Below are 24,553 nucleotides of genomic sequence, written 5' to 3'. Positions count from 1 at the left end.
CCCACTTCTGGTACTGAAAACTGTTAAGTTGTGGGTGAACATATCAGACGACACAGTGATTCTTCACACAGCTCTTGTTTATTCACAGGCCAGAGCAGAACTGAACTGAAGGGTTCAGCCAGCCTGCTTATATAAAGCTCCAGTACAACGTTACTGTAACAACTTTCTAAAACTATCCAATCACTGAACGTCACTTTCAATCCCGTATTTGCATAACTATCTACAGTATCCCCCTGCTGGCCCAGGGTGAGAACTTCAGTACATAACAAAAACAAACTCCTAGGCTCAGCATGTGCTCAAAGGCAGCTTTTTGTTTAATTCTAAATGAGCAAAAGTAGATACAACCACTCTGACATTTGCCCTGCCCTTGTCTAAATGAGAGTGTCACCCTACTGCAACATATCACAGTTTTTTAAAAAATGAAGATGTCTTCTTACAGTTTGGAAAGTGATATGGAAACACATTAAAAAAGGAATAGAAAGGTTGTTTCGAAGAGCTCTTATTAAACAGAAGCAACACTTGCCTCTAGAACAGGTAGAGTTACTTTGACTTGTTGTCCCACTGGAAGCAATTTCAAAGGCAGAATTAAAGCGTGGCCTGAATCGTTCTTCTCCTCACATGAAATACTCTGGGGAAGAAAGGAAATCATTCTGTATAGTTTTTACCCAAAGGTACCAGACGCAGAAACTACATTGAAAATGAAGATCTCAGATAAGAAGCATACACTGATTTCATGTCATGTTTAACCTGCCTCTCAGCTATAAAATGGGCCTTAGAATGAGTGAAGGGAAGCTATGTGTTAATACAAGGACCACCTTAGGGTTAGCATCCAGCCTAAAGAGAGCTGAGCAGCCATCTCTGTGAACCAGAGACATTGTCCCGGATTTCCCTTCATAAAAGGTAAAGGTAAAGGTACCCCTGCCCGTACGGGCCAGTCTTGACAGACTCTGGGGTTGTGCGCCCATCTCACTTAAGAGGCCAGGGGCCAGCGCTGTCCGGAGACACTTCCGGGTCACGTGGCCAGCGTGACATCGCTGCTCTGGCGAGCCAGAGCCGCACACGGAAACGCCGTTTACCTTCCCGCTGGTAAGCGGTCCCTATTTATCTACTTGCACCCGGAGGTGCTTTCGAACTGCTAGGTTGGCAGGCGCTGGGACCGAGCAGCGGGAGCGCACCCCGCCGCAGGGATTCGAACCGCCGACCTTTCGATCGGCAAGTACTCTTATTGTTCACTAAAATATCCTCAACAATGGTTTTGACAAAGTCAAAAGTAAGACCATTACTGGATCATGATGAAGTGCTTTTCAATATAGCACAAACTATTACAAATGTATTTATTTGATTTAACTATCCTATTTGACTTTCATAATGGGTTGAATTACTAGATCAAGGCAGAGCACTTTATCATTCTTTGGCTACTGTACCAATTAGGACAGGTTTGCTAGTTAGACATGTAACAAGGAAAATAACTTGAGATCTCAACATCAATACATTTTGGATTTTCAGGAACTATGGATAGTATCCAACTGTACCACCAGCACAAGAATAATTGCTAGGGCAATGGAACTTCCCCCCCCCATCTCCTGTCCCCCATGCATGACACACACACCTGAAATCTGCTCCAGAGGGTCGGGGGAATCCCCAAAACAGATTTAGGGGGCACATGGGGGGAGGAGAGGGAGGAAAAGTTCCACTGCATCAGTAGAAATTCTTGTGCTGGCAGAAGTATTTATTTTCAGTACAGTGGAACCTCGTTACATACCGCCCTCCTTATGAATCCTTCGGGTTATGTGCTCCGCTAACCCGGAAGTAGATGCCCCTTGATGCGAAATTTGCCCCAGGATGTGAGCGGAAGTCGCATGCATGGCAGCAGCGAGGGGTGGGGTGCCATTAGCGAAAGCACGCCTCATGTTACGAGCGGTTTCCTGTTACGAACAGACCTCTGGAACGGATAAAATTCGTAACCGGAGGTACCACTGTACAACATTTCAGGATTCTTTAGCCTCAAGAATGTCTTCCTGTAATTGCTAAGTACTCCTTGTACTTTTCTAATGCTACCTGTGGGAACAGGATAAAAGACAGTGGCTTTTACCTGAATGTTGGCTTTCAGCACTGGCCCCCAGCTCTTTATGCAATGAAAGCAGAAGGAATCTACATCTTCGCACGTCTTCTGTGTCCCTTCATAAGACTCTCGCATGGTAAGCACAACATTTTTCTTGGCTAAAAAAATTAATACTTTAATCATAAGTTACACATTTTTGTTCACAGACAGTTTTTAATTAACCAGTTAAACTCTGTTTAGCATAGTTCTATACAATCCTGATCTGCAGTGCTCTCTCTCTCTATGTATATTTTACTGTTCCTTTGCATGTGTGAGAGCAGCTAACTGCATATTTGTATGAAACTTTCATCTAAGCTTAGTGAGGCTACGTCAAAAGCCTTGCTATATTCCAGATACATTATACATAAACTATACATACTCAATATGAGTAATATCCACAAATAACGGGTTATCTTTATTTTATTTTATTTTATTTTGGTCTGCTAAACTTCATACTTTGCCTTTTAAGAAAATTAAATTGGCCTGGATTAAAATTCAAGCAAATATTCAAAATCCACCAAAAATGTAACAGTCACCACTCATGATCTGAATATTAAATTTAAAACCTCACTTTTACCTCACAACTTTAGCACTTCAGATTTGTTAGCATTTCAAATCAGCTATGAAGTAGTGCAAATTTCTCCTAATATATATGCGTTTTTGTGCAATTTTGCCTAATATACACATCTCGGAGGAGCAATTTTCCCTAATAAAATGCATTTTGTATGTTATTCCCAGGAATATATGCATTTTTATTCACACTACACCCCCGCATATACATTTCTTTACATATTAAATGGGTAGAGAACCACACTGCAAAATTTGGAGAAGTGAAAATCTTGATACATTTATCAACCTATTGTATTATATACAATTTATGATGCCATACTGCATTTGTTAGTTTTTAGGGTATCATAATACTCTTTGTTTCTTTTCTCTTTTTTTCTTTTGTAAGATACTAATATGGCTACCCCTCAGGAAATAATTGCTTACTAAGCATCCACCTCTTGTCAGTTCTCTCTTACAAATCCTCCCCCTCAAGAAACATGAGTTTAGAAACCCATATTTTAGCTCCACCTTTTATGCAGATATCTGAACCTTCAGAAAATATGAGGCAAGCATTCAACATCAAAATTTGCAGATAGAATCAGAGGAGGATATTGAGGAGACAATTCATTGCATCTCTAAACTTGACCTAGTTTGGGTTTTGTGTTGTTGTTTTTTGCTATTTCTTTTGTGAAAATTATGTAAAGTAGATAGAAAGAGTAGGCCTGTCAGTTACTTCAGGGATTGCTGGACTACAGTGATCATCCCTGACCTTTGAGCATGATGGCTGATGCTGATGGGAGCTGGAGCCCACAACTTAGAGAGAAGCAAGTTGGTACCCTAAACTTAGTTAAAGAGATCTCAGCCAATTCATAAATTTAGATTTCATCAATTACATGAGTTTGCATAAAACTAAAACAATAATTTTGAAAAGAAAAGCATACATGTGGCAAATTTAATGAGTCACAGCTGCAGTCTTAGAAGAGGAATTCCCTCCAGTGTGATTAATGGATTAAGAAGCTATTTAACTGACTAAAAGGCAACATTCATTAGGCAGTCGCCAATTAGGCAGCAGGTTTATTATTTTTTAATATAAGTACTTAGAAATACTTTAAAGTAGTTGAATATTTATAGCTACTACTCTTCTAAGATAGCATCTGCCTTCTGCCATATTTATCTTCTAAATAAACTTACAGCTTACATCACTTAAGATTACAATCTCAACATCAGTAAAAAAATAATACAGTCAATTAAATGTTGCAGCCCTAGTAAACAATATATATTTAATAACATATATTAATGGTAAAACACTAGCTGGCTATGTGCCTAAGAGAGAGAGGCCAACCTTTCAAAAGCTTCTCATTCTCTTCTTTCTTCACCTTTACTTCCAAGATGGAAAGTTCACGAGCCTATGAAAACAAGGGCACAGAGTAATAATGCTGATGCCTGAATGCTTGGAGGAAAATACAAAGTATTTCTACAATCAAAGCCATCTGTTTATTTCATCCAAGCAATTTGTTTAAGTAATATGATTGCCAATTATTTAATTGCACTATTCTTGCCATTCTCTAATTTCTCTCTCTCTCTCTCTATTTGCTAGCACTTCATAGAATCCCAAAAGGTGATATTCAGTGTTTGTCATATTCAGAAAAGATCCACTGAAATCAATGGACAAGTAATTTATGTCCACTGCTTGTGCCCCCTAGACTTTCAGTATTTTCCAGGAGGGGTTCCAACACACGCTGGAAATGTATGCTGAAGCACTCTATTGCCCTAGCATGACAAATCCACTTTTTTATTTAAAAAGAAAATGCTTTTTGTGGTTAGGAAAGTGACAGGGGGGAAATGATTAACAGGGAGACATATGAACGTAAGGGTAAAGGTAAAGGGACCCCTGACCATTAGGTCCAGTCGTGGCCGACTCTGGGGTTGCGGCGCTCATCTTGCTTTATTGGCCGAGGGAGCTGGTGTACAGCTTCCGGGTCATGTGGCCAGCATGACTAAGCTGTTTCTGGTGAACCAGAGCAGTGCATGGAAAGGCCGTTTACCTTCCCACCAGAGCGGTACCTATTTATCTACTTGCACTTTGACATGCTTTCAAACTGCTAGGTTGGCAGGAGCAGGGACCGAGCAACGGGAGCTCACCCCGTCACGGGGATTCAAACCACCAACCTTCTGATCGGCAAGTCCTAGGCTCTATGGTTTAACCCGCAGTGCCACCCACATCCCTCTTGACATATGAACACTATGCAGCAAATAAGGACAAATGCTCTTTATCATTTAATCTCCACATAAACAAATCAAAACAAGAGCTCAGTAATGACCAGGCATAGTCTAATCTTTATAGAACAAAATAAAAAAATTCCTTCCAGTAGCACCTTAAAGACCAACTAAGTTAGTTCTTGGTATGAGCTTTCGTGTGCATGCATTCTTGGTATGAATTCTTGGTATAATTCTTGGTATGAGCTTTCGTGTGCATGAAGAAGTGTTCATGCACACGAAAGCTCATACCAAGAACTAACTTAGTTGGTCTTTAAGGTGCTACTGGAAGGAATTTTTTTATTTTGTTCTGACTATAGCAGACCAGCACGGCTACCCATCTGTAACTGAATCTAATCTTTATGTAAGATTCCTTGTGCAAGGAAATCGCAATGAATGCTCAGTAAAAAGGTCACCTGGAGGAGCCTTCAGTGTGTCTACCCTGAATATGACTTCATTTATTCATCCACCCATCCCTTTAATAAAAATATTTATATACTGCTAAAAATACTTATAAAAAGTATCAGAGCAGTTTACAACAGTTGTACATAAAACCACACAATAAAAGCCATATAAATATTTTAAAATCAGAGATCAGCTTACTATTATGGAAAGATGTACTCTCAATTGCTTGCATAATCCTGAAGGAATTAGACATTACCAAGAGTGTCATCTTTCCTAAAGAGTTAGCATCTCCAACAAGATGGAATAAATAATTATGAATCAAGATAACTTTCAATACAAAGAAATCTTACCACTAAAACACCATTGGAAATCAGTTGCTCGAGAGGTCCTGAACTGGAAGGTAGAGAGGAGGGGAAAGGGTGATTAAATCTGAGCCTGGTAAAGTCGTTGATATTTAATAAAGTAACATTTTGGAAATGACTGACAAAGAGCAATAGTTTTCAACGTACTTAATACAGCGGTACCTCCGTTTTCGAACATAATCTGAAAACCAAAAACTCAATAGCCAACAGCTAGGCCTCAGGATCTTGCACTCAGCAGAAGCTGTGTGGCATGTTCAACTTCCAAGGCGTGTTTGAAAACCAAAGCATTTACTTCTGGGTTTATGGCATTCAAAAACCGAAATGTTCATCAACGGAGACATTTGAAAACTGAGATACCACTGTACATGGAAGTCTGACCACATAGCTGCTAGAATCCTACCCTACAAACCAGAAATGAAATAGGCAAATCACAAAGTGCTCTTGTACTATAATATGGAGAAGTTGGGGAGAATTGCTATTTATTTAGTAACTTGCATTCTATTTTTTTATGGGGCAAATTCAAAGTAGTTGATTTAATGCAATACATAAAAAGAGCAATGGGGAGAGGCATTCCACAAATCAGGTGGAGTACTGAAAAGGCCATATTGGTTAAAGATGCTCTATAGCAAAGGAGAATATTGGTTCATCAGAGGTGGTATCTTGACACTATATGTGACCAATTACACAAAAATGCAAGGATGTACCTTTCCTATTTTTGATGTATTGTCATGAATGATAAAGAAAGAAAGGTAGTTCATTATTCTCAATTTAATATAGAACTATTACCCAAATATGGCAGCATAAACAAAACCAGAATATTAAGATTCAAATGTAGACAAAACAGAAAGAAGGAATAGTGGTGGAGACATATTAAAACCACGAGATTAGCAGAAACACACTAGATAACAAAAGAAAAGTAGGAATTTCCAAAAATATACTATTTTTAGAATCCTTTTCTTGCATCTAACAAACCACTTACGTTTCTGCCAACTTGAATTCCACTTCCAGAGATTCATAAGCATGAGGACAATCTTCTTTCTGGTAACAGAAAAAACAATTACTAATGCTCATTTATCTACTCAGTGCAGTAATCTCAGGCATTAAGGACATAATTGACACTTGTCACTGCACTCCCAAACCCTTCAATCTGGCAAAATCTAACTAAGCACACCTGGAATCCAGGCATTGGAGGTGGGGGAAGAATTTAGACTGGGGAAATAGGGCAGATGAAAGGGATGAGGTGTCACTCCCTAGTCAAATTAGTAGCTCTGCACAGCTGTTCTGAAGCAAGGGGAAAGAACACCCACATCATATTATTTATTACTGCTAGTGTTACCTAGAGTTGTTTGGGTTCCCTCAACATTTCTGCAACTGCCTGAGAAAGAACCTCCAAATTCACTTCCGTTTTTACTTGGCCAAAACCCAGTTAAGTAATTCTCTAAGGAAGTGATTCTCAAGCAGTCAGCCAAGACCTAGGAGTGGGCCATGGGACACCCAAGACATCCTCACCTGTCTGCACTGCTTGCTAGCTATTCCATGGTTTTTCAGCTCTCTGCATGTTTGTTAGTTAGTTAGTTAGTTAGTTAGTTAGTTAGTTAGTTAGTTTCGTAAATGTGTAGACAATACATTAACTTTTTGTCCTTACCTCTGGTTTTAAGGAAAATAGCTCAAGAGCTGTTATGCCAGGCCGGACTTTTTCCAAATCGAAAAAGATACCAAAAAGTACATCATCTTTGTCGGTTAGAGTGGCACTACAGACCTCCAGCTGTAATATATTCTAGGAACAGAAGAGAAGGAAAGTTAGAATTGTATAGGGATAGAGTAGAAATTCCGTTCAGGTGTCCTTTAAAACAGAATCTATCAAATTAGCACATTTCGAAACAATATTCAAACCCAAACACAGCTATCCTTTGAAATTTTCACTCACCTGAATTTTACCATACAGTTTGCCAACCAAAAAATGTTTGCAAAAATGAATATATTAGGGGGAAGTTTGCGTGAAAATGAATATCTGGTGAAGATAACTGACAAGAATGCATTATATTAGAGGAAATTGCTTGCAAAAAATATGTACGTTAGTAAAAACAGCATATATAGCTGTGTTTAATGGAAGAAATTAGCACTAAAATGCTGGTGAATTCTCATGAGCATTTCTTTTTAAAGAAAGTTTGCAAATTGCTGCAAAATGTGAAAAACTGAATTTTAGATTATCATTTTTCCAAAGTGAGAGAACCAAAATTGATGCACCCTTCCATCCCAAATCACACATGGCGACACTGACCCCCAACATCCATACATCAAGCAACATCTGAAAGTACTTACATATTTCATATATTTACATCTTTATAATTCCACCTTACTATCCCATCACTTAGGGACCTCTAAGGCAGCTAGTATGTGGTTTAAAAAGCAAAAAGTAAAATAATAATCATCTGAATTCGGTAAGAAATACAAGTGTAGATATAACAATAAGAACAGAACCAGCATTAAAAAGGAGGGAGAAATTCAATCATCATGAATGCCAAAGATATACAGAACACCAGTTTTCATTGGAAATCTAAACACCATTAGGGAAGTCAGAAAATTCATTCCCCATGCTAGAGAGCTCCACAGTCTTGGCAGGAAAGCCAAACCTGGTATTCTCCAAATGTTTTGGACTACAGCTCCCATCAGCTTGAACATTATATGGCTGTGCTTGCTGGGGCTGTAAGGAGTTGTGGTCAAAAATACCTGTAAAGCACCAGGTCAATGAGCAATGTCATATGCTCACCAATCAGACTCTGCTGGTTGTGGAACCCTGAGAAGAGCCTGCATCAAAGGCCTGAGAGATCAGGTAGCATCACAGTAGGTGGTGAATTCCTGGCCCTAAACCATTTAAGACTTCAAAAAGCATAAGTAATCAGGACTTTGATTTGGTCTTGGACACAGACAGGGAGCTACTGGAACAGCATTACAGTGATACCTCGGGTTAATAACTTAATTCATTCTGGAGGTCCGTTCTTAACCTGAAACTGTTCTTAACCTGAAGCACCACTTTAGCTAATGGGGCCTGCTGCTGCCACCGCGCCACCGCTATGCAATTTCTGTTCTCATCCTGAAGCAAAGTTCTTAACCTGAGGTATTATTTCTGGGTTAGTGGAGTCTGTAACCTGAAGTGTCTGTAACCTGAAGTGTCTGTAACCCGAGGTACCACTGTAATCTGAAAAACTGGCTGCAGTCAAAACCAGCAGCAGCAACTGAAGTTTCCAATCCCTTTTTAAAAGGAAGCCCCATGCAGAAGAAGTTGCACTATACACCAAACTGAATTTGGACTGCTGGAATACCAATATTGGCTTTAGAAAGGTATGTGCATGCGTGGTCTAAGCTAAACATCAAAGGTAAAACAATATCTCTAACATGAGCATTTCCCCCCTGTATTGCATATCACACACACACACCCCATCCACTTCCAACTAAAAGGTATAAACTCTACCCCTTGCCTCATTTTCTGCAACAGTGACATTCTGACACTCTAAAATGCAACGTACCATAAGCATAGAACAAGCCTTGACTGTGCAGAATGCCAAACACAGAATCACCTGACATAGCTATTCTTTTGCCGTAGGCAAAGTGGCTGGTGAATATGTTGGAGAACTGCTCCACACACACAAACCAAGATGGATCCTGCTGCATGGAGAAAAAAAGGGGGAGATCTACTGATTCACAGGAGCACAGGAAGCCACCTTATATTGAATCAGAACATTGGGCCATCTATCCCTGTGCCAGGTACACTGATTGGCAGCGGCTCAGCAGGGTTCCAGCCAGGGAGTCTTTCCTTGTTCTACGGGCCGATGCTGGAGACTCAACCTGGGACACTGAGCATGAAAAGGAGATGCTCCACCACTGAGCAACAGAGAGACAGAAGAAGCGTATCCACTGCAGAATCTCTGAATGTGTACAAAAGGCTGCCACACCTAACTGTTACCAGATTCTGGGAGGATTTAAAGGGTTGGATTACAGGCGTAGGCAAGCCTGGAGGATAGCTTTAGTGGGAAAGCTCCCATATGAATTGAAAGTTATGGGACCAGCATGATTAGCTGGTGGGGGAGTGCTGTGAATTTAGCATCTTTGTTGATGACAAAACTAATCTCCGCCTTCCCATTAAATGAGGGTTGAAGTAAACTGCTCTATTGGTAGATTCAATACTAGTTGGTATGTATTTTGACTTGCACATACCAGCTAAGGGCATTCTTATATAATTATTAACAATAATTATTATTATTGTTCAGGGAAGTTTTTAATATGTAACGCTGTACTCTTTTTAACACTTGATTGGGAGCCGCCCAGAGTGGCTGGGGAAACTCAGCCAGATGGGTGGGGTATAAATAATAAATTATGATGATGATGATGATGATGATGATGATGATGATGACACTTGGGACCAAAGTGTCTAATGACTAGGGAGGGCGGATTTAGTTTTGTTTCAGGAAAGCTAATACTCCTGGGGGGGCGGTTTAATCCCCCCTTCCTCCATTTAGGGTGGCCACTTATGCATTGTCCAAAATGTACTCAATCCAGATAAGACTGAGACACTGTTAGTTCCCTAGACCAGATGAGTGGGAGATTGCCTGCTCTTGATGCGGTTACACTTCCTCTGAAGGAACAGGCTTGAAGCTTGGGGGTATTCCTGGATCCTTTGATGTCTCTCGAGGCTCAGGTGACCTCAGTGACCCGGAGTGCCTTTTATCAGCTTTGGCTGGTAGCCCACATATGCCTCTATCTGGACAGGGATAGCCTAACTACTGCTGTCTATGCTCTGGTAACCTCAAGGTTAGATTACTGCAATGCATTATATGTAGGGCTGCCTCTGAAGACGGTTCAGAAACTTCAGCTAGTGCAGAATTCAGCGGCCAGGTTGCTCACTGGAGCAAGACAGTTTGAGCATATTACACTGATCCTGGTGTGATTGGACTGGCTACTGGTTAGTTTGTGGGCCCAATTCAAAGTGCTGTTTTTGACCTATAAAGCCTTAAACGACTCTGGACTGCAATACCCCAAGAACGGCCTCTTTCCATATAAACCTACCAAGACCCTGAGATCATCTTTGTGTGCCTCTTCCTCAAGAGGTCCAGAGGGTGGCAACACGAGATTGGGCCTTCTCTGCAGTGGCTCCCCATCTGTAGAATGCTCTCCCCAGGGAAATTTGCCTGGCACCTTCATTATACACCTTTAGGCGTCAGGCAAAAACATTGCTTTTTAACCAGGCCTTTGGTTGATTTGTGGTAATGGGTTGCTGTTGTTATTTTGATTATTTACTTTGTGGTTTTATATTTTGATTTTATTCTGTGAACCACCCTGAGACCTCCAGGTATAGGGTGGTATATAAATTCAATAAATAATAATAATACCACCAAAAAAGAAGGCAAAAGAGGATACTGACTTCCATAAATTTTGCATGTGGTGATTCATATGTATAATTGCAAATTTATATATAATTACTATAATTTAAATTTAAAAAACAGTACATGCTACCCTAGTGTGAAAGACTTGACAGCAGGTGAGCTGTGTGGCTACTTAGTCTGCTGACCAGGTGTTTGCAACTTCAAGGCCCCTGATGCTCCCTTTTCTTGGTGTCCTTTATCTTTTTCTTCCTTAAAAGAAAGGACCCCTTCAAAATAGTCCTCTGTAAAAGTAGAGCACATGGGAACCACTTGACCACCATTCCTGCTTGGATCCAGTAATTATCAGGCCTGCCCTCAGCCCTGCATGTGAAATGTGATTTACCTTGCTTGGCCCTAAGCACAAACTAAGCACAAAACTACCTGCACACAGGCATTTTTGTCACAGAAGCACCCCTGCATTAGAGGCAACAACTTCATTTTTCCTGAATGTTCCTAAATCAGACTTGTTTGGAAAAGCCATTTATTTTATCTTATTGCAATAATGTTTTATCTCTTTATCTGCCCAGCAGGTTTTCCAAACAAGCGATGGCATGTTGAATAGCTTACCTTACCTTGATCTCAGTTTGGATTCTAAAATAGAATGTCTCATTCCAGACTGGTTTATCAGAGTTCTTCATAGTTCGGGTTCTAAATTTCTCAGGCGACGCTGTCGGCAGATGCAAGGTCACGTAGCAATTAGATGGAAACACTGCAGCAAAGAATGGAAAAAGCTTTTTAACAGTTGTGATTGTATATTCAACTGTGTCTTAAGCCTTAGGGGCAAATATGGGGATGCCACATCACTTTGTATATGACAAACTTTGGGAGTGGCATCTATTTCTGAATATATTTTTGCAGTGGAGGTCTGAGCTGGAATATATATGTGATATAAGGAACAGAGAAATTTGGTGGTGGTGGTGAAGCCTCTGGCACCAACTAGATGACCTAATGTGACGTATTAGAACATAATTAATATTCTTGCAGTTATAACACCTAGTACTACTCTTATCGATATTGGTACATAATGTGGGTGGTGCTGTGGTCTAAACCACTGAGCCTCTTGGGCTTGACGCGGTGAGCTCCCGTTGCTCTGTCCCAGCTCCTGCCATCCTAACAGTTGAAAAGCACGTCAGTGCAAGTAGATAAATAGGCATTTCTGTGGCAGGAAGGTAAATGGTGTTTCCATGCGCTCTGGTTTCCGTCACAGTGTTCCCTTGCACCAGAAGCGGTTTAGTCATGCTGGCCACATGACCCGGAAAGCTGTCTGTGGACAAACACCGGCTCCCTCAGCCTGAAAGTGAGATGAGTGCCGCACCTCATAGTCGCCAGGGGTCCTTTACCTTTGCATTACATAATATCGCTGTTCAAATTGTTGCAGCTGAAAGCAATGTCTAGTGTTAGGAGGCCTCTTTCTCACACCTGCAGCATTGTGCAAAATGCACAGGCTGCACTGTGCAAACTAATGAACAAGACCAAAAAACTGGGTCCTTTTGACTGAACCATCACCAGTTCCGAGCAAGTGCAACAATGAGGGGGGGAAAGACCACTGTGCCGTCAGCAGCAGAAAATATATTGAGAGAGAGGCATAGAACAGCAGAGTGCATTTCAGGGAATGGGAAATGTTACATTTCTGAAACAGAACTATATATTTCTCACTCATGATACCATTCATGATACCATCCTGAATAACCCTTGAAAAAGTAAGTCCTATTTACTTTGATGGTAAATTTTCAAGTAAGCATACCTAGAATTAATTAAGGGGATAAACTGAATCATGATACGGTAATTAAGAAAAGTGAGCTGAGTGTGTGAAAAATTCCCTTACCTCCAGTGGTTACAGGAATCTAGCATTTAGGGGTGAGAGACTATTTCTTGGGAAGAGCGTCCCACTGGCAGTGCCTATGAAAGTTTGTAGGGGTGCAGGATCATACCATGGGAAAGAGGCTCTTACAAGATTGGATACATGCATGGATGTGAATTCTGTTCCACCTAAAACACTGGGGACATGTTCAGTAATGTTTAAGAACTGGATACCAATTCTGTTAGTCACCATGAATCATAGAATCATAGAATCATAGAATCATAGAGTTGGAAGAGACCACAAGGGCCATCGAGTCCAACCCCCTGCCAAGCAGGAAACACCATCAGAGCACTCCTGACATATGGTTGTCAAGCCTCTGCTTAAAGACCTCCAAAGAAGGAGACCCCACCACACTCCTTGGCAGCAAATTCCACTGTCAAACAGCTCTTACTGTCAGGAAGTTCTTCCTAATGTTTAGGTGGAATCTTCTTTCTTGTAGTTTGGATCCATTGCTCCGTGTCCGCTTCTCTGGAGCAGCAGAAAACAACCTTTCTCCCTCCTCTATGTGACATCCTTTTATATATTTGAACATGGCTATCATATCACCCCTTAACCTCCTCTTCTCCAGGCTAAACATGTCCAGCTCCCTTAGCCGTTCCTCATAAGGCATCGCTTCCAGGCCTTTGACCATTTTGGTTGCCCTCCTCTGGACACGTTCTAGTTTGTCAGTGTCCTTCTTGAACTGTGGTGCCCAGAACTGGACACAGTACTCCAGGTGAGGTCTGACCAGTGCAGAATACAGTGGCACTATTACTTCCCTTGATCTAGATGCAATACTCCTATTGATGCAGCCCAGAATTGCATTGGCTTTTTTAGCTGCCGCGTCACACTGTTGGCTCATGTCAAGTTTGTGGTCAACCAAGACTCCTAGATCCTTTTCACATGTACTGCTCTCAAGCCAGGTGTCACCCATCTTGTATTTGTGCCTCTCATTTTTTTTTTTTGCCCAAGTGCAATACTTTACATTTCTCCCTGTTAAAATTCATCTTGTTTGTTTTGGCCCAGTTCTCTAATCTGTCAAGGTCATTTTGAAGTGTGATCCTGTCCTCTGGGGTGTTAGCCACCCCTCCCAGTTTGGTGTCATCTGCAAATTTGATCAGGATGCCTTGAGTCCATCATCCAAGTCGTTGATAAAGATGTAGAATAAGACCAGGCCCAAGACAGAACCCTGTGGCACCCCACTAGTCACTCTTCTCCAGGATGAAGAGTGTCAGGGGCTCAGGAGCAGAAGCACAGGGAAGAGGGGAGATGGAGAGCGAAGGGGAAGAATCTGAGGGCAGCGTAGGGGAAGATGACAGTGGCCCGAGAGATTCCATGAGCCTCTCCAGCGAATCGGAAGATTCACAGAAGGGGGCTCCGGTGGCCAGGGCAAGGGGGGTCCCGGGAGGGACGCACCAGAAGCTAGGGGCCAGCAGCGACTCCCAAAGCAGCAGCTGGAGATCGGGACCAGTTTCCCCACCAGAGCGTAGCGGGGGGGGGGGGGAAGAGTCCCATGTGTCAGGGCAGGCTTCCCCTCCAGTGGGGAGAGAAGATGAGTCAGGGCTGACCACGCCCCTATCGCTGAGTGAGGGAACGGAGGGGAAGTCAGATCCAGCTAGCCCCCCCGAAGGGGGAAGCAGTGACAGGAGCAGTGTAACGGTCAGGAGAAAGGTTGCTGGCTGGGCGCGCGCGCCAAGTTCAAATGTACAGGCGCGTGGGACAGCAGGGAGCTCGGATTGGGAGCCAGATCCTAAAGCACGCCGGAGGCAGGGGGAAGAATCCGGGGACTCTTCAGCATCAGAAGAGTCCAGAAAGGGCAACACCCTGGCGGGCAGACGGACCCAGAGGAGGAAAGAACAACGGAAGAGGTGGAGTAAGGCTAGAGTCTTAAACTGGTGTCTAGGGGGAGGAGACTCAGACGGAGCTTCGGCGGTCTAGGGTTTAAGACGTAGAGCTGCGCGCTACGGCTTTGGAATGGAAACTGAACTTCAATAAAGACTTTTGTATATAACCACGACCTGGCGTTGGTCCTCTGTGAGCTGGGACCTTGGGCAGCTCTGACAAAGAGGAACCATTGATGAGCACCCTTTGGGTTCGGTCAGTCAGCCAGTTACAAATCCACTGAGTGGTAGCATAGTCAAGACCGCATTTTACCAGCTTCTTTACAAGAATATCATGGGGCACCTTGTCAAATGCCTTGCTGAAATCAAGGTAGGCTATATCCACTGTGTTCCCTTCATCTACCAGGCTTGTAATTCTGTCAAAAAACGAGATCAGGTTAGTCTGACATGACTTATTTTTCAGAAATCCATGCTGACTATTGGTGATCACAGTATTCCTTTCTAGGTGCTCACAGACTGTTTGCTTAATGATCTGCTCCAGAATCTTCCCTGGTATTGATGTCAGACTGACTGGGCGGTAATTATTTGGGTCCTCTCTTTTCCCCTTTTTGAAAATAGGGACAACATTTGCCCTCCTCCAGTCTGCCGGGACTTCGCCTGTTCTCCAGGAATTCTCAAAGATGACTGCCAGTGGTTCTGAGATCACATCTGCCAGTTCTTTTAATACTCTTGGATGCAGTTCATCTGGCCCTGGAGACTTGAATACATCTAAACTAGCCAAGTAGTCTTGTACTATCTCCTTAGTTATTCTGGGCTGTGTTTCCTCTGCTGAATCATTTGCTCCAAATTCTTCAGGTCGGGCATTGTTTTCTTTATCGGAGAAGACTGAGGCAAAGAAGGCATTGAGGAGTTCAGCCCTTTCTGTGTCCCCTGTTTGCATTTCACCATCTTCTTCTCTGAGTGACCCCACTGTTTCTTTGTTCTTCCTTTTGCTACGAACATACCCATAAAAGCCTTTTTTGTTGCTTTTAACCTCTCTAGCAAGCCTCAGTTCATTCTGTGCTTTAGCTTTTCTGACTTTGTGTCTACATGTGCTGGCTGTTTGTTTGAATTCCTCTTTGGTGGTTTCCCCCCTTTTCGAAAAACTCTTTCAGATCTTTTGTTATTTAATCCAGTCCAAGATTCCTTATTCTCTATTGCTATTTTATCCAATAATCTTGCTGCACAGTTGAGCCCAGTGGTGCAATGAAGGATGCACAAAACTTACATGAAATTCCTGAGGGGATGATATTGGCTTTTATAATTCTGACAGACACCATGGAAACTGGAAACAGTTGTTTCTGCAATGGAAGAAAAGCCAGTGAACTTCACATGAATAAAAAATTAGTAAGAATTCTGGATTTATTCCCACATGACAGAGATCACCCAAAGCCACAAACATTGCCCATCGTGCCCCGCCAAAGCATCTGCTTCTCCCTTTCTCATCCCATTCCCATTTCCCTAACACTGCTGGACACTTCCCTTGGAAACCTTAGAAACTTCTGCTTAGTGAGCAGATGATGAGTAATGGTGAACAAACTTCCCTTAAAGGCAGATGTGATCTTGCCAACCACTGCAATGCAGAGCCACAAGGAAGTGCTGGATGTTGTTAAGTGTTCAGGCCCAAGAGAATGCAGGCCGTAGATGAGAAGGCTAGATCAGTAGTCTGGAAGCACCTCTGCTGATCAGTCTCAGTGATATGTGACTCAGACAGAGAGAAGGAAGTATATTAGAAACGTTTGGGGTATTGGATGGGTCCTGTGGTGCCACCTGACCAAGAGCATTCTGGGCTGTTAGAGTGTCCCAGTTGGCTCTGACTGGAGTTCCCTCCCAAAAAAACGAATAGCCCTACTTGATTAATGCAGAAACATGACAAGGGTGAGCCTAGGACACATACCTTGCTTGAAAAAAATGTGCTCTCTAGAATATTAGCCAAAATCCTTTGTATGTAACACCAGTGTCTCAGCAGACAAGTCAAAGTGAAATAGTTTATCTTATTATGTCCCTTATGAATGCCTCCATGTTGTCTCTGCATGAACAGAGAGCGAGTTTGCCTGTCAATGGCTTCAAGGCTTGAGATGAGAGTGGGCTCAGGGCCATTGTCAGTGGCTGGCATAGTAAGGCACCCACTAAGGGGGGGAAACACCCCAGCAGGGGGCCCACTGACAAGGGGACCGCCTAGACCAGGACCTACTCTTCACCATGGCAACCATGCCTCTCACTCTGACAAACAAAGAACAGTATTGATGGTGAGGAGGAAACGTAGTGGCTACTGCCTGCTTCCTCATCTGAAAAGGCCAAGCAGGTGGTAACAGTGATGAGGAACAGCAGCTGACAACAATGAGAGTGAGGAGATAGACTCACAGAGAGGAGTATTGAGGTGTCTTGGCCAAGCTTCCCCAACACCAAAAGAACCTGCAGCAAGCAAGCACTGACTGGGAGCCCTGTGAATGTGACATGGGTTCCACTGAAGCTGCTAATCAGAGGAGGGGACTAGAGGCCATTACAGCTGGCCTCATAATCATCCGACCTAGGATGGTAAGAGAGGCTAGTGGACTAATGTTGTACCAACAGAGAAGAATAAAGACTGCCAGAGTTGAGAGCCCATGTGGTGTGCGGGTTAACATGTCAGACTAGGACCTGGGAGACTCAGGTTGCCCTCAGCCATGAAGCGTATGGTGTGACCTTGAGTGAGGAACCATTTCTCAGTCTGGGCAAGAGTCCCTTCCAGGGCCGGATTTAGATTTGATGAGGCTCTAAGCTACTGAAGGTAATAGGGCCCTTTATATGTCCAGTTGTCTTTTGTCAACAACAAATTGTTGCTGTTTTTTGTGTTGAATATATGCTATATGGTAGTTTACGGACCTAATAGGTATCTAAAGCCTACAGGATGCTAGACTAGATGGGCTACTGGCCAGATCCAACAGGATTATTCTTATGTTCTTATCCAGACAGCCTTCTGACCTCAACCTGCCCACACACATCTTCCAAATAAACAGTTTGTGCAATACAAAGATGACAGACAGTCTGACCAGTGTTTCTGGATGAGATTTCATTAAAAAGAAATTATGAATTGTGGCTCTGCTGCATGGCTTCATTTACATGTATTTGAAGTTGTGTAATTACAAATTAAGAGGTGGTGGGTGGGCGAGAGAAAAGCATACTCTAAGAACAATCTGTTTGTGTTCCCTCTTTAAGTTCAATCATGTCCACGGGCAAAAAGTGCTGCAATATCTTCTTCAGGATAAAGTTGAAAGAGAGTTGGAGTTATGCAAGAAATTCCTAGATTTCATTGGCATTCATAATGGTGAAACTCAGATATTGGATCTAGGCAGAGCTATTTTTTCAGCAGGAACTCGCCAGGACTTAGTTCCAACACCTCTCAGGTGGGCATCATTGTCACTCTAAGAGAACGATGGAGGTGTTTGTGGTGAGTTTCAGCACAAATAGGCAACTAGGTTTGCTGGCTTGGGACAGGGTTTCTAGTGGGGGGTGTCCCTTCCTGATACAATTCAGGAACTTTGGAGTGGCCCTGATGCAACTTGAGACAATCCAGAACTGAGATGACCAAAGCCATATCAGTGGCCATTTACAGCAAAATCATGGGTTGAACTGAAGGCTCCTCCACACTTCCTCTTGTCCAGCTGCTTTCGCCCAGGGAAAACCACTCACTGGCACTCAGTTAGAGCAAAATTGCAATTCAGATTCTCTGGATTGACTTTTGCTCTGATTTAGCACTAAAGAGTGGGTTTTCCCTGGGAAAGGAGTGGGGCAAAGGGACAACTGCTCAGACACATGCTTTCTAGACACAGGACAAACAGAAGTGTAAGACAAGCCCTGAATCAGTCTAATTCAGTTCAGGATCCAGAATTTAGCCGAAGTGGAATTTAGCCAGTCCTAGTTTCTAGAGCAGGGATAGGAAGAAGGTAGGCCAAGATCTACTGGGCGGTCTCTTGGTGGTTTATAGTAGTTTGACAATGGTTTTTGACTCCCAATTCTTTTACAACAGCAACAATAAAACATTTCCCACCTAAATTTTGCTGCTGCAATGAAGAAAGCTAATCCGGAGTGGATTTTTGAGGGGTGGAAGGAATGTGAACTCGATTCACATTGATAGGCTCAGAATCTACTCAGAGGCACCCTGTACTCAGATTCTAATTGTATGTCTTATGAATCTGACTCTGTGGATGGTAGAAAGAAACACAAAGTAGATCCCTCACTCTATGGGTATTATGTTGGTGCTGGGTTGGCAGGGCCTGAATGCCTAGCTTTAGATCTTGAGTTGATTCCTTGCAAACACCTAAACAATTGAATGGAATAGTTCACATTGTCTTTAACTGAAATACCCTTTGACCTCCCAATTTTTCTTCATACAGAAATTTCTCTAACTTTTCTATGACAGTATCCTGTTTCAGAGCCCCAGGACAATCCAATAAGAGTCAAAGGGAAGCACTTCTTCCAACAGCACACATTTAGGCTATGGAATCTTCTGCCACAAAACATAGTTCTGATTCATTTAAAAAAAAAAAATCAGCATTCCGTTCTTTTATTTAAAATGGTTCCCAGCTATTCAAATTATGAACGCTGGAGTCAAAATGGCAACATTTAAGTCTTCATCTTATTGTTTTGAAACTTATCCAAAAGTTGAGTTACATTTTAAGAGCCCTTCAGCATTTCAAAGTCAAGATTTTGATGTCAATTCCAAAATTCAGACAAAGGCAGAGTTCTTGGAAACACAAAGCACAAAAAAGCTCGATCTGATGGGAAAGAGGCCTACTTGTGACGTCTTGAAGTTAGACAGATATATACATAGTGCTTATATAAGGCAGGGTCTGGTTCTTAGTCTGAAGAATTTCATTTGTTCACACCACACTAGTTAATTGCCCTCATTTAATCACCATTTATAACTCTAATGAGCTGCTCCAAGCAATTATGTCTACATGCTTCTATTTCTTGCATATTTTCATTTACATATACTCTGCTGCTACCCTCACTTCCTTATACATGCTGCCTGTTGAGCAATCTTAGGAAACCTTGTTTCAAGTTCCCTCTTAGCAAGCATGGCACATCTTTCCACATTCTGAAGCTCTCAAGATTTCTCTTCCCAGACTTGTGTCTTATTTCTTGCCTCCAATAATTAATAGCATACTGGCGAGTTCTTATGAGCTGATTATTAACTGATCACTAGTCTACTTCACCGCCTTCTTCATCCAGAATTCTGGTTATTGGACTTTACTCTTATTACTATTGGTAATATTACAGCTGCTATCTGATTTCCTATGTCTGATCATTGGTCTTTTGACCCCAGCCTTGTCCACTCTGTCTATCAGCAATTCTTCAGAGCCTCCTGCAGAAGACGTTCACATCACCTGCTACCTAACCATTTAATTGGCAATGCCAGTAACTGAACCTGGGACCTTTTACATACAAATCATGCATCCCACCACTGGGCAACTGCCCTTCCTTACACACTAAAAAGGTAAAGTTGCATTTTAATACTGTAAACAGCACTAAGAACCAGTAGGATGTGCAGAATCCAATTAAAAATGTTGAGTCTCTTTTGGCAAAGTTAAAGGCTATTAATGCCCATTGATTTTAATGTTTAAAACCAACCTCATTTTTAAAATGTCTACCATTTGCATCAATATACCTTAAAAATATTCAGTGCCTCAGCTAAGCAGTGCTCTTTATTCATTATGACTGTTTTTCTAGACTTGAATGACAGTCAGCACAACTAGATTATTGTGCTTAGTTTTAGGGTTCTGGAGGAGTTGAACCAGCAGGGGCAATAAGTACTGGTATAGAAGGGGTCCAAGTTCATTTTTAAACATGGACACCCTTCCTCCCCCACCCCCAATATGCTATAGAAGTTTTTTCACTATGGAAGGCTACTTTTTGAAGCTTCAGGTTGTTCCCATTTACCAATGTATTTTTTTAGTCTCTGGCACAGATCTCTGAAACAGGAAATGAGACAACTTGGCAGTTTAAAAAAACCCCAAATTACTAATCCTTTCTTCTGGCTGCAGGTACTTTCTCTAATATTCATGAATGAGCAAATTCTTTTTGAATGACTAAAATTCTAAAACTGAAAAAGTCAGGTTCCAGATATACATATATCTATACTAAAAGAGCAGCTACGCTGGTGATGCAAGAGAGGATTGCCATTGTCTAATAAACATATTTTATTCTGCTTCTAGTTTGAATACATAGTAAATTGAGGAGTATAATTTTGTTATAGACTGTTTTGTGGAACAGCCATTTTTTTGTTAACTGCATTTATATCCCACCTTTTTCTCCAAAAAGCTCGGGGTGGTGCACATGGTTCTTTACACCCCTCTGTCCTCTTTTAATCCACACAACACCCTTGTGAGATGGGTTAGTCTGGGAGCCAATAACCAGCCCAAGCTCACCCAGGCAGCTTCATGGACAAGTGGGGATTGAACCCTGGTCTCCCAGGTCCTAATCTGGCACTCTACACCAGGCATCCCCAAACTCAGCCCTCCAGCTGTTTTGGGACTACAACTTTCATCATCCCTAGCTAACAGGACCAGTGGTCAGGGATGATGGAATTGTAGTCCCCAAACAGCTGGAGGGCCGAGTTTGGGGATGCCTGTACTACACCATAGCTATTATTTAGCAATTGATCAGGAATAAGCAATTTCAACCAATCCAGGAGCTTTCTGAGCAAGCTTGGGCTTACTGCTAACAACAATTTTCATTATCATCATGAAATGAATATTCTACAAGCCCTCAACATGGTCCATAACATTACATGAAGAAAGATCAAAGCAGCAGTGAGGTTGGGGGGGGGGTGCAGACACTGCACAGTAGTCCTGTTAGTGTACCAACACAATCCCAACCTCCCTGTCACTGCCACCCTTGATACAGACACACACACACACACACACACACGGTAATTAGGAGCTTATATTGTTGCAGCTCCAGCACCACTGAGCAAGCTGTTCCAGATGCCACTATCCATGCACAAGAGAGAGGAACTGGCAGCCTTGGGGGAGAAAAATAAAATAAAATGGGGCACTCAAAAACAGGCCAGCAAGACTGAGCATGTTAAGTGGCCGGAAATGCTGGCTGACTTTGGCAGAGAAAATGGAAAGAAGCAGGGGGTGGTTGGAAAGAAATATCCCTGAAAGAGGCTGGTTGGCTAGCTGGCACCCTGAACAGGAGCCGGGGCTGGCAAAACATTTTGCAGCCCAAAGCAAAGGGTCAACTGGCTCCCTGTCTGCCCCTCCCCTCTACACACACAAGCCAAGGTGCATAGCACCCAACTTCTATTGGGACCCGAGGCAGAAAATCCTACAGGTGCATCTCTTGTGAGTAAAAATGAAACAATAATTAATTATATAAGGAACTATTTGCTGCCCTTCCATGCCACCCAAACACACCTGCCTGAGCTCTGCCCAAGGGCAGGCTGGTCTTGGCAGCAGGAATACCATACTGCCAAGTTTGCTGAGGCACAAAGTGAGACGCCGTGAATTGGCTGTGTTTTCTGAAAAGCCAGAAAACTGTGCCAGCAAAGACGTCTAGAGGCATCATCCGTCTGCGTGTGTTCTTGGTATACAATTAAGCTTTGGTAATAACAGCACTATGCAAATGCGTTTTACAGTAAGCTCTAGTCACCCCAGTTATGTAACTCTTAAGATATGTGTTTGCAACAACAAAATCAAAACACAAAAATACGTTTCTTTCCTTAACGTGTTTTCTTTTTTTTTCATGTCCTTTCCATGCCTAAGAGAGGGGAGAGTGTGGCCTGTGGATGCATTTGCTTCCCAGTTCTTCCTGTCTCCCCCTGCTATCCAGTCTGCTCCTACATAGCTTCTCCTGTCACTATTCCCTCCCTAGTACATACTCTGAATGGCTGCTGAGCCACAGCATCCTGCACCCTCTGCTCATAAAAGTACAGGGTTGATCCTCTTGCAGAGATGCTTCAGGAAACAGAGGGCGAAGTGCCCACTTCCTTTGCAAAGAGGGAAGCCTGCTTTAGTAACCGACTTTCTCAACAACAAAACCACACTTCTTTCAGTTACTGGCAAACGCAAGCTTAAGTGTCCCTGACTACTGGGCACTCATTTCTTTGTGACAAGGCATAATGCTGAACGTGATGTGTGTTGGGTCAAGGAGCAGTGGAGGAAAGCGTTGCTAATGAACCCTTTGGAGCAAGCAAGCATGCAATTAACTCGGTCCATGTCTCCAAGGGCTTGAATCGTATATTTAAAATAGGCACTGTTCCTACAGCAAATGACTAATGCGGGGGAAGGGCTTGGCCTGAATGCAATCCATGTCTCTTTGGACAACAACTCTGTCTGGGATATTCACAGATATTAAGGGCATCCAAATGTGTGTGCGTTTGAGCAGGAAATATGCTTATGGGACCTCACCTCCTGCAGGGCCAGGCTCTGTGGACATCACTTCCGATAGCTTTACAGCAGCAGTGCTGGTCCACATGTGACTGCAGCATCCCAAGCCTGCTTTTCCCACTTCTGCCCACCCAAATCTGTTTTGCAACGTGGTTGCAAGAAATGAACAAGCAACAAATGAACATTATAAAGTATCCATGCAGTGCATTAACATGAAACAGTTTGCCTGAAGCATTAGGGGAGGGGTTTTTAAATTACTGGTGGGTCTATTTGTGGGATTCAGTGTGAAGGAGACATCTGAGGGGATGTCTCACCTGAAAGGGGGGGGAGGTGTTTAAAGGAACATTTGTACACACCCAAATAGATCACTAAGTCTTTTCTAGGCAACTACTCATTAGTGTGCTGTAGCTCCAAAGCTATAAACCCAGCTGCTGTGTCTCAAAAGAAGAGAACAGGGACTCAAATGCTGACACTGCTAATAATAATAATAATAATAATAATAATAATAATAATAATAATAATAATTTATACCCCACCCATCTGGCTGGGTTTCCCCAGCCACTCTGGGCGACTCCCAAAAGAATACTAAAAAAACAATAAAATACCAAATATTAAAAATTTCCCTAAACTGGTCTGCCTTCAGATGTCTTCAGATAGTTGTTTATTTCCTTCACATCTGATGGGAGGGCGTTCCACAGGGTGGGCACCACTACCGAGAAGGCCCTTTGCCTGGTTCCCTGTAACCTCACTTCTTGCAATGAGGGAACTGCCAGAAGGCCCTTGGAGCTGGACCTCAGTGTCTGGGCTGAACAATTGGGGTGGAAACTGGTATACTGGGCCAGGCTTTTTAGGGCTTTAAAGAGTTGTTGCTGTTGCTGTTATTATTGCTGCAATGGCATGTCCTATTCTTTAGTTCCATAAAGGACTCCCAACTGAGGATGCCAAGGTAACTCTGATAAGCACCTTTAATCCACATTTGCCTGATCCAGCGAGGGTGACTTATGTAAGGAAGCCTCCTTCCAACACAAACACCTTGCGACACTCAGACAGTGTTCCCAGTGGAAATAAGCACACAACCCAACATCCAGGTTTGTGTGCATGGCAATCCCTGTTATATTATGTCTGTCCCCTCATTCAGAGCATTGACAATGATCAGACCTGACATTCCAGTAACTGGATGGGAGGGGGGTTGGAATCCAAGAGATACCCACACCAACCAGAAGGGTGCTCAGTACTGCCAGTATTCTCTGTTCAGCACATATGTTCTTGGAAGTCTTTCTATGTGGTGATGGCTTGCAGTACACATGCGCACATGAGGTTTCAGAGCATGGGGCAGGTATGCGTCAATATGGATTCAAAGAAGAT

At 42.6% G+C, this 24,553-nt stretch overlaps 1 protein-coding gene across 1 annotated transcript in view; it reads right to left on the bottom strand.

Moving 5' to 3' along the window:
* LOC307209931 (cytosolic phospholipase A2 beta-like) overlaps positions 1 to 16,947 on the bottom strand; it is a 41,222-nt gene extending 24,275 nt beyond the window's left edge. Inside the window, exons 1-9 of the mRNA XM_079965366.1 lie at positions 16,711 to 16,947; positions 16,042 to 16,114; positions 11,666 to 11,802; positions 7,319 to 7,450; positions 6,653 to 6,711; positions 5,662 to 5,704; positions 3,993 to 4,056; positions 2,093 to 2,220; positions 524 to 628 (exon numbers count right to left, since the gene is read on the bottom strand). Coding sequence (XP_079821492.1) covers positions 524 to 628; positions 2,093 to 2,220; positions 3,993 to 4,056; positions 5,662 to 5,704; positions 6,653 to 6,711; positions 7,319 to 7,450; positions 11,666 to 11,802; positions 16,042 to 16,114; positions 16,711 to 16,929 — 960 coding nt within the window. The 5' untranslated portion in view covers positions 16,930 to 16,947. The remainder of the gene's footprint in view (positions 1 to 523; positions 629 to 2,092; positions 2,221 to 3,992; positions 4,057 to 5,661; positions 5,705 to 6,652; positions 6,712 to 7,318; positions 7,451 to 11,665; positions 11,803 to 16,041; positions 16,115 to 16,710) is intronic.
* Positions 16,948 to 24,553: the final 7,606 nt, after the last annotated feature.

The sequence above is a fragment of the Podarcis cretensis genome (assembly GCF_951804945.1).
Source record: "Podarcis cretensis genome assembly, chromosome: 1".
Lineage (NCBI taxonomy): Eukaryota > Metazoa > Chordata > Lepidosauria > Squamata > Lacertidae > Podarcis > Podarcis cretensis.
The sequence above is the reverse complement of the archived record's forward strand: the minus strand, read 5'-3'. Positions and strand labels throughout refer to the sequence as shown.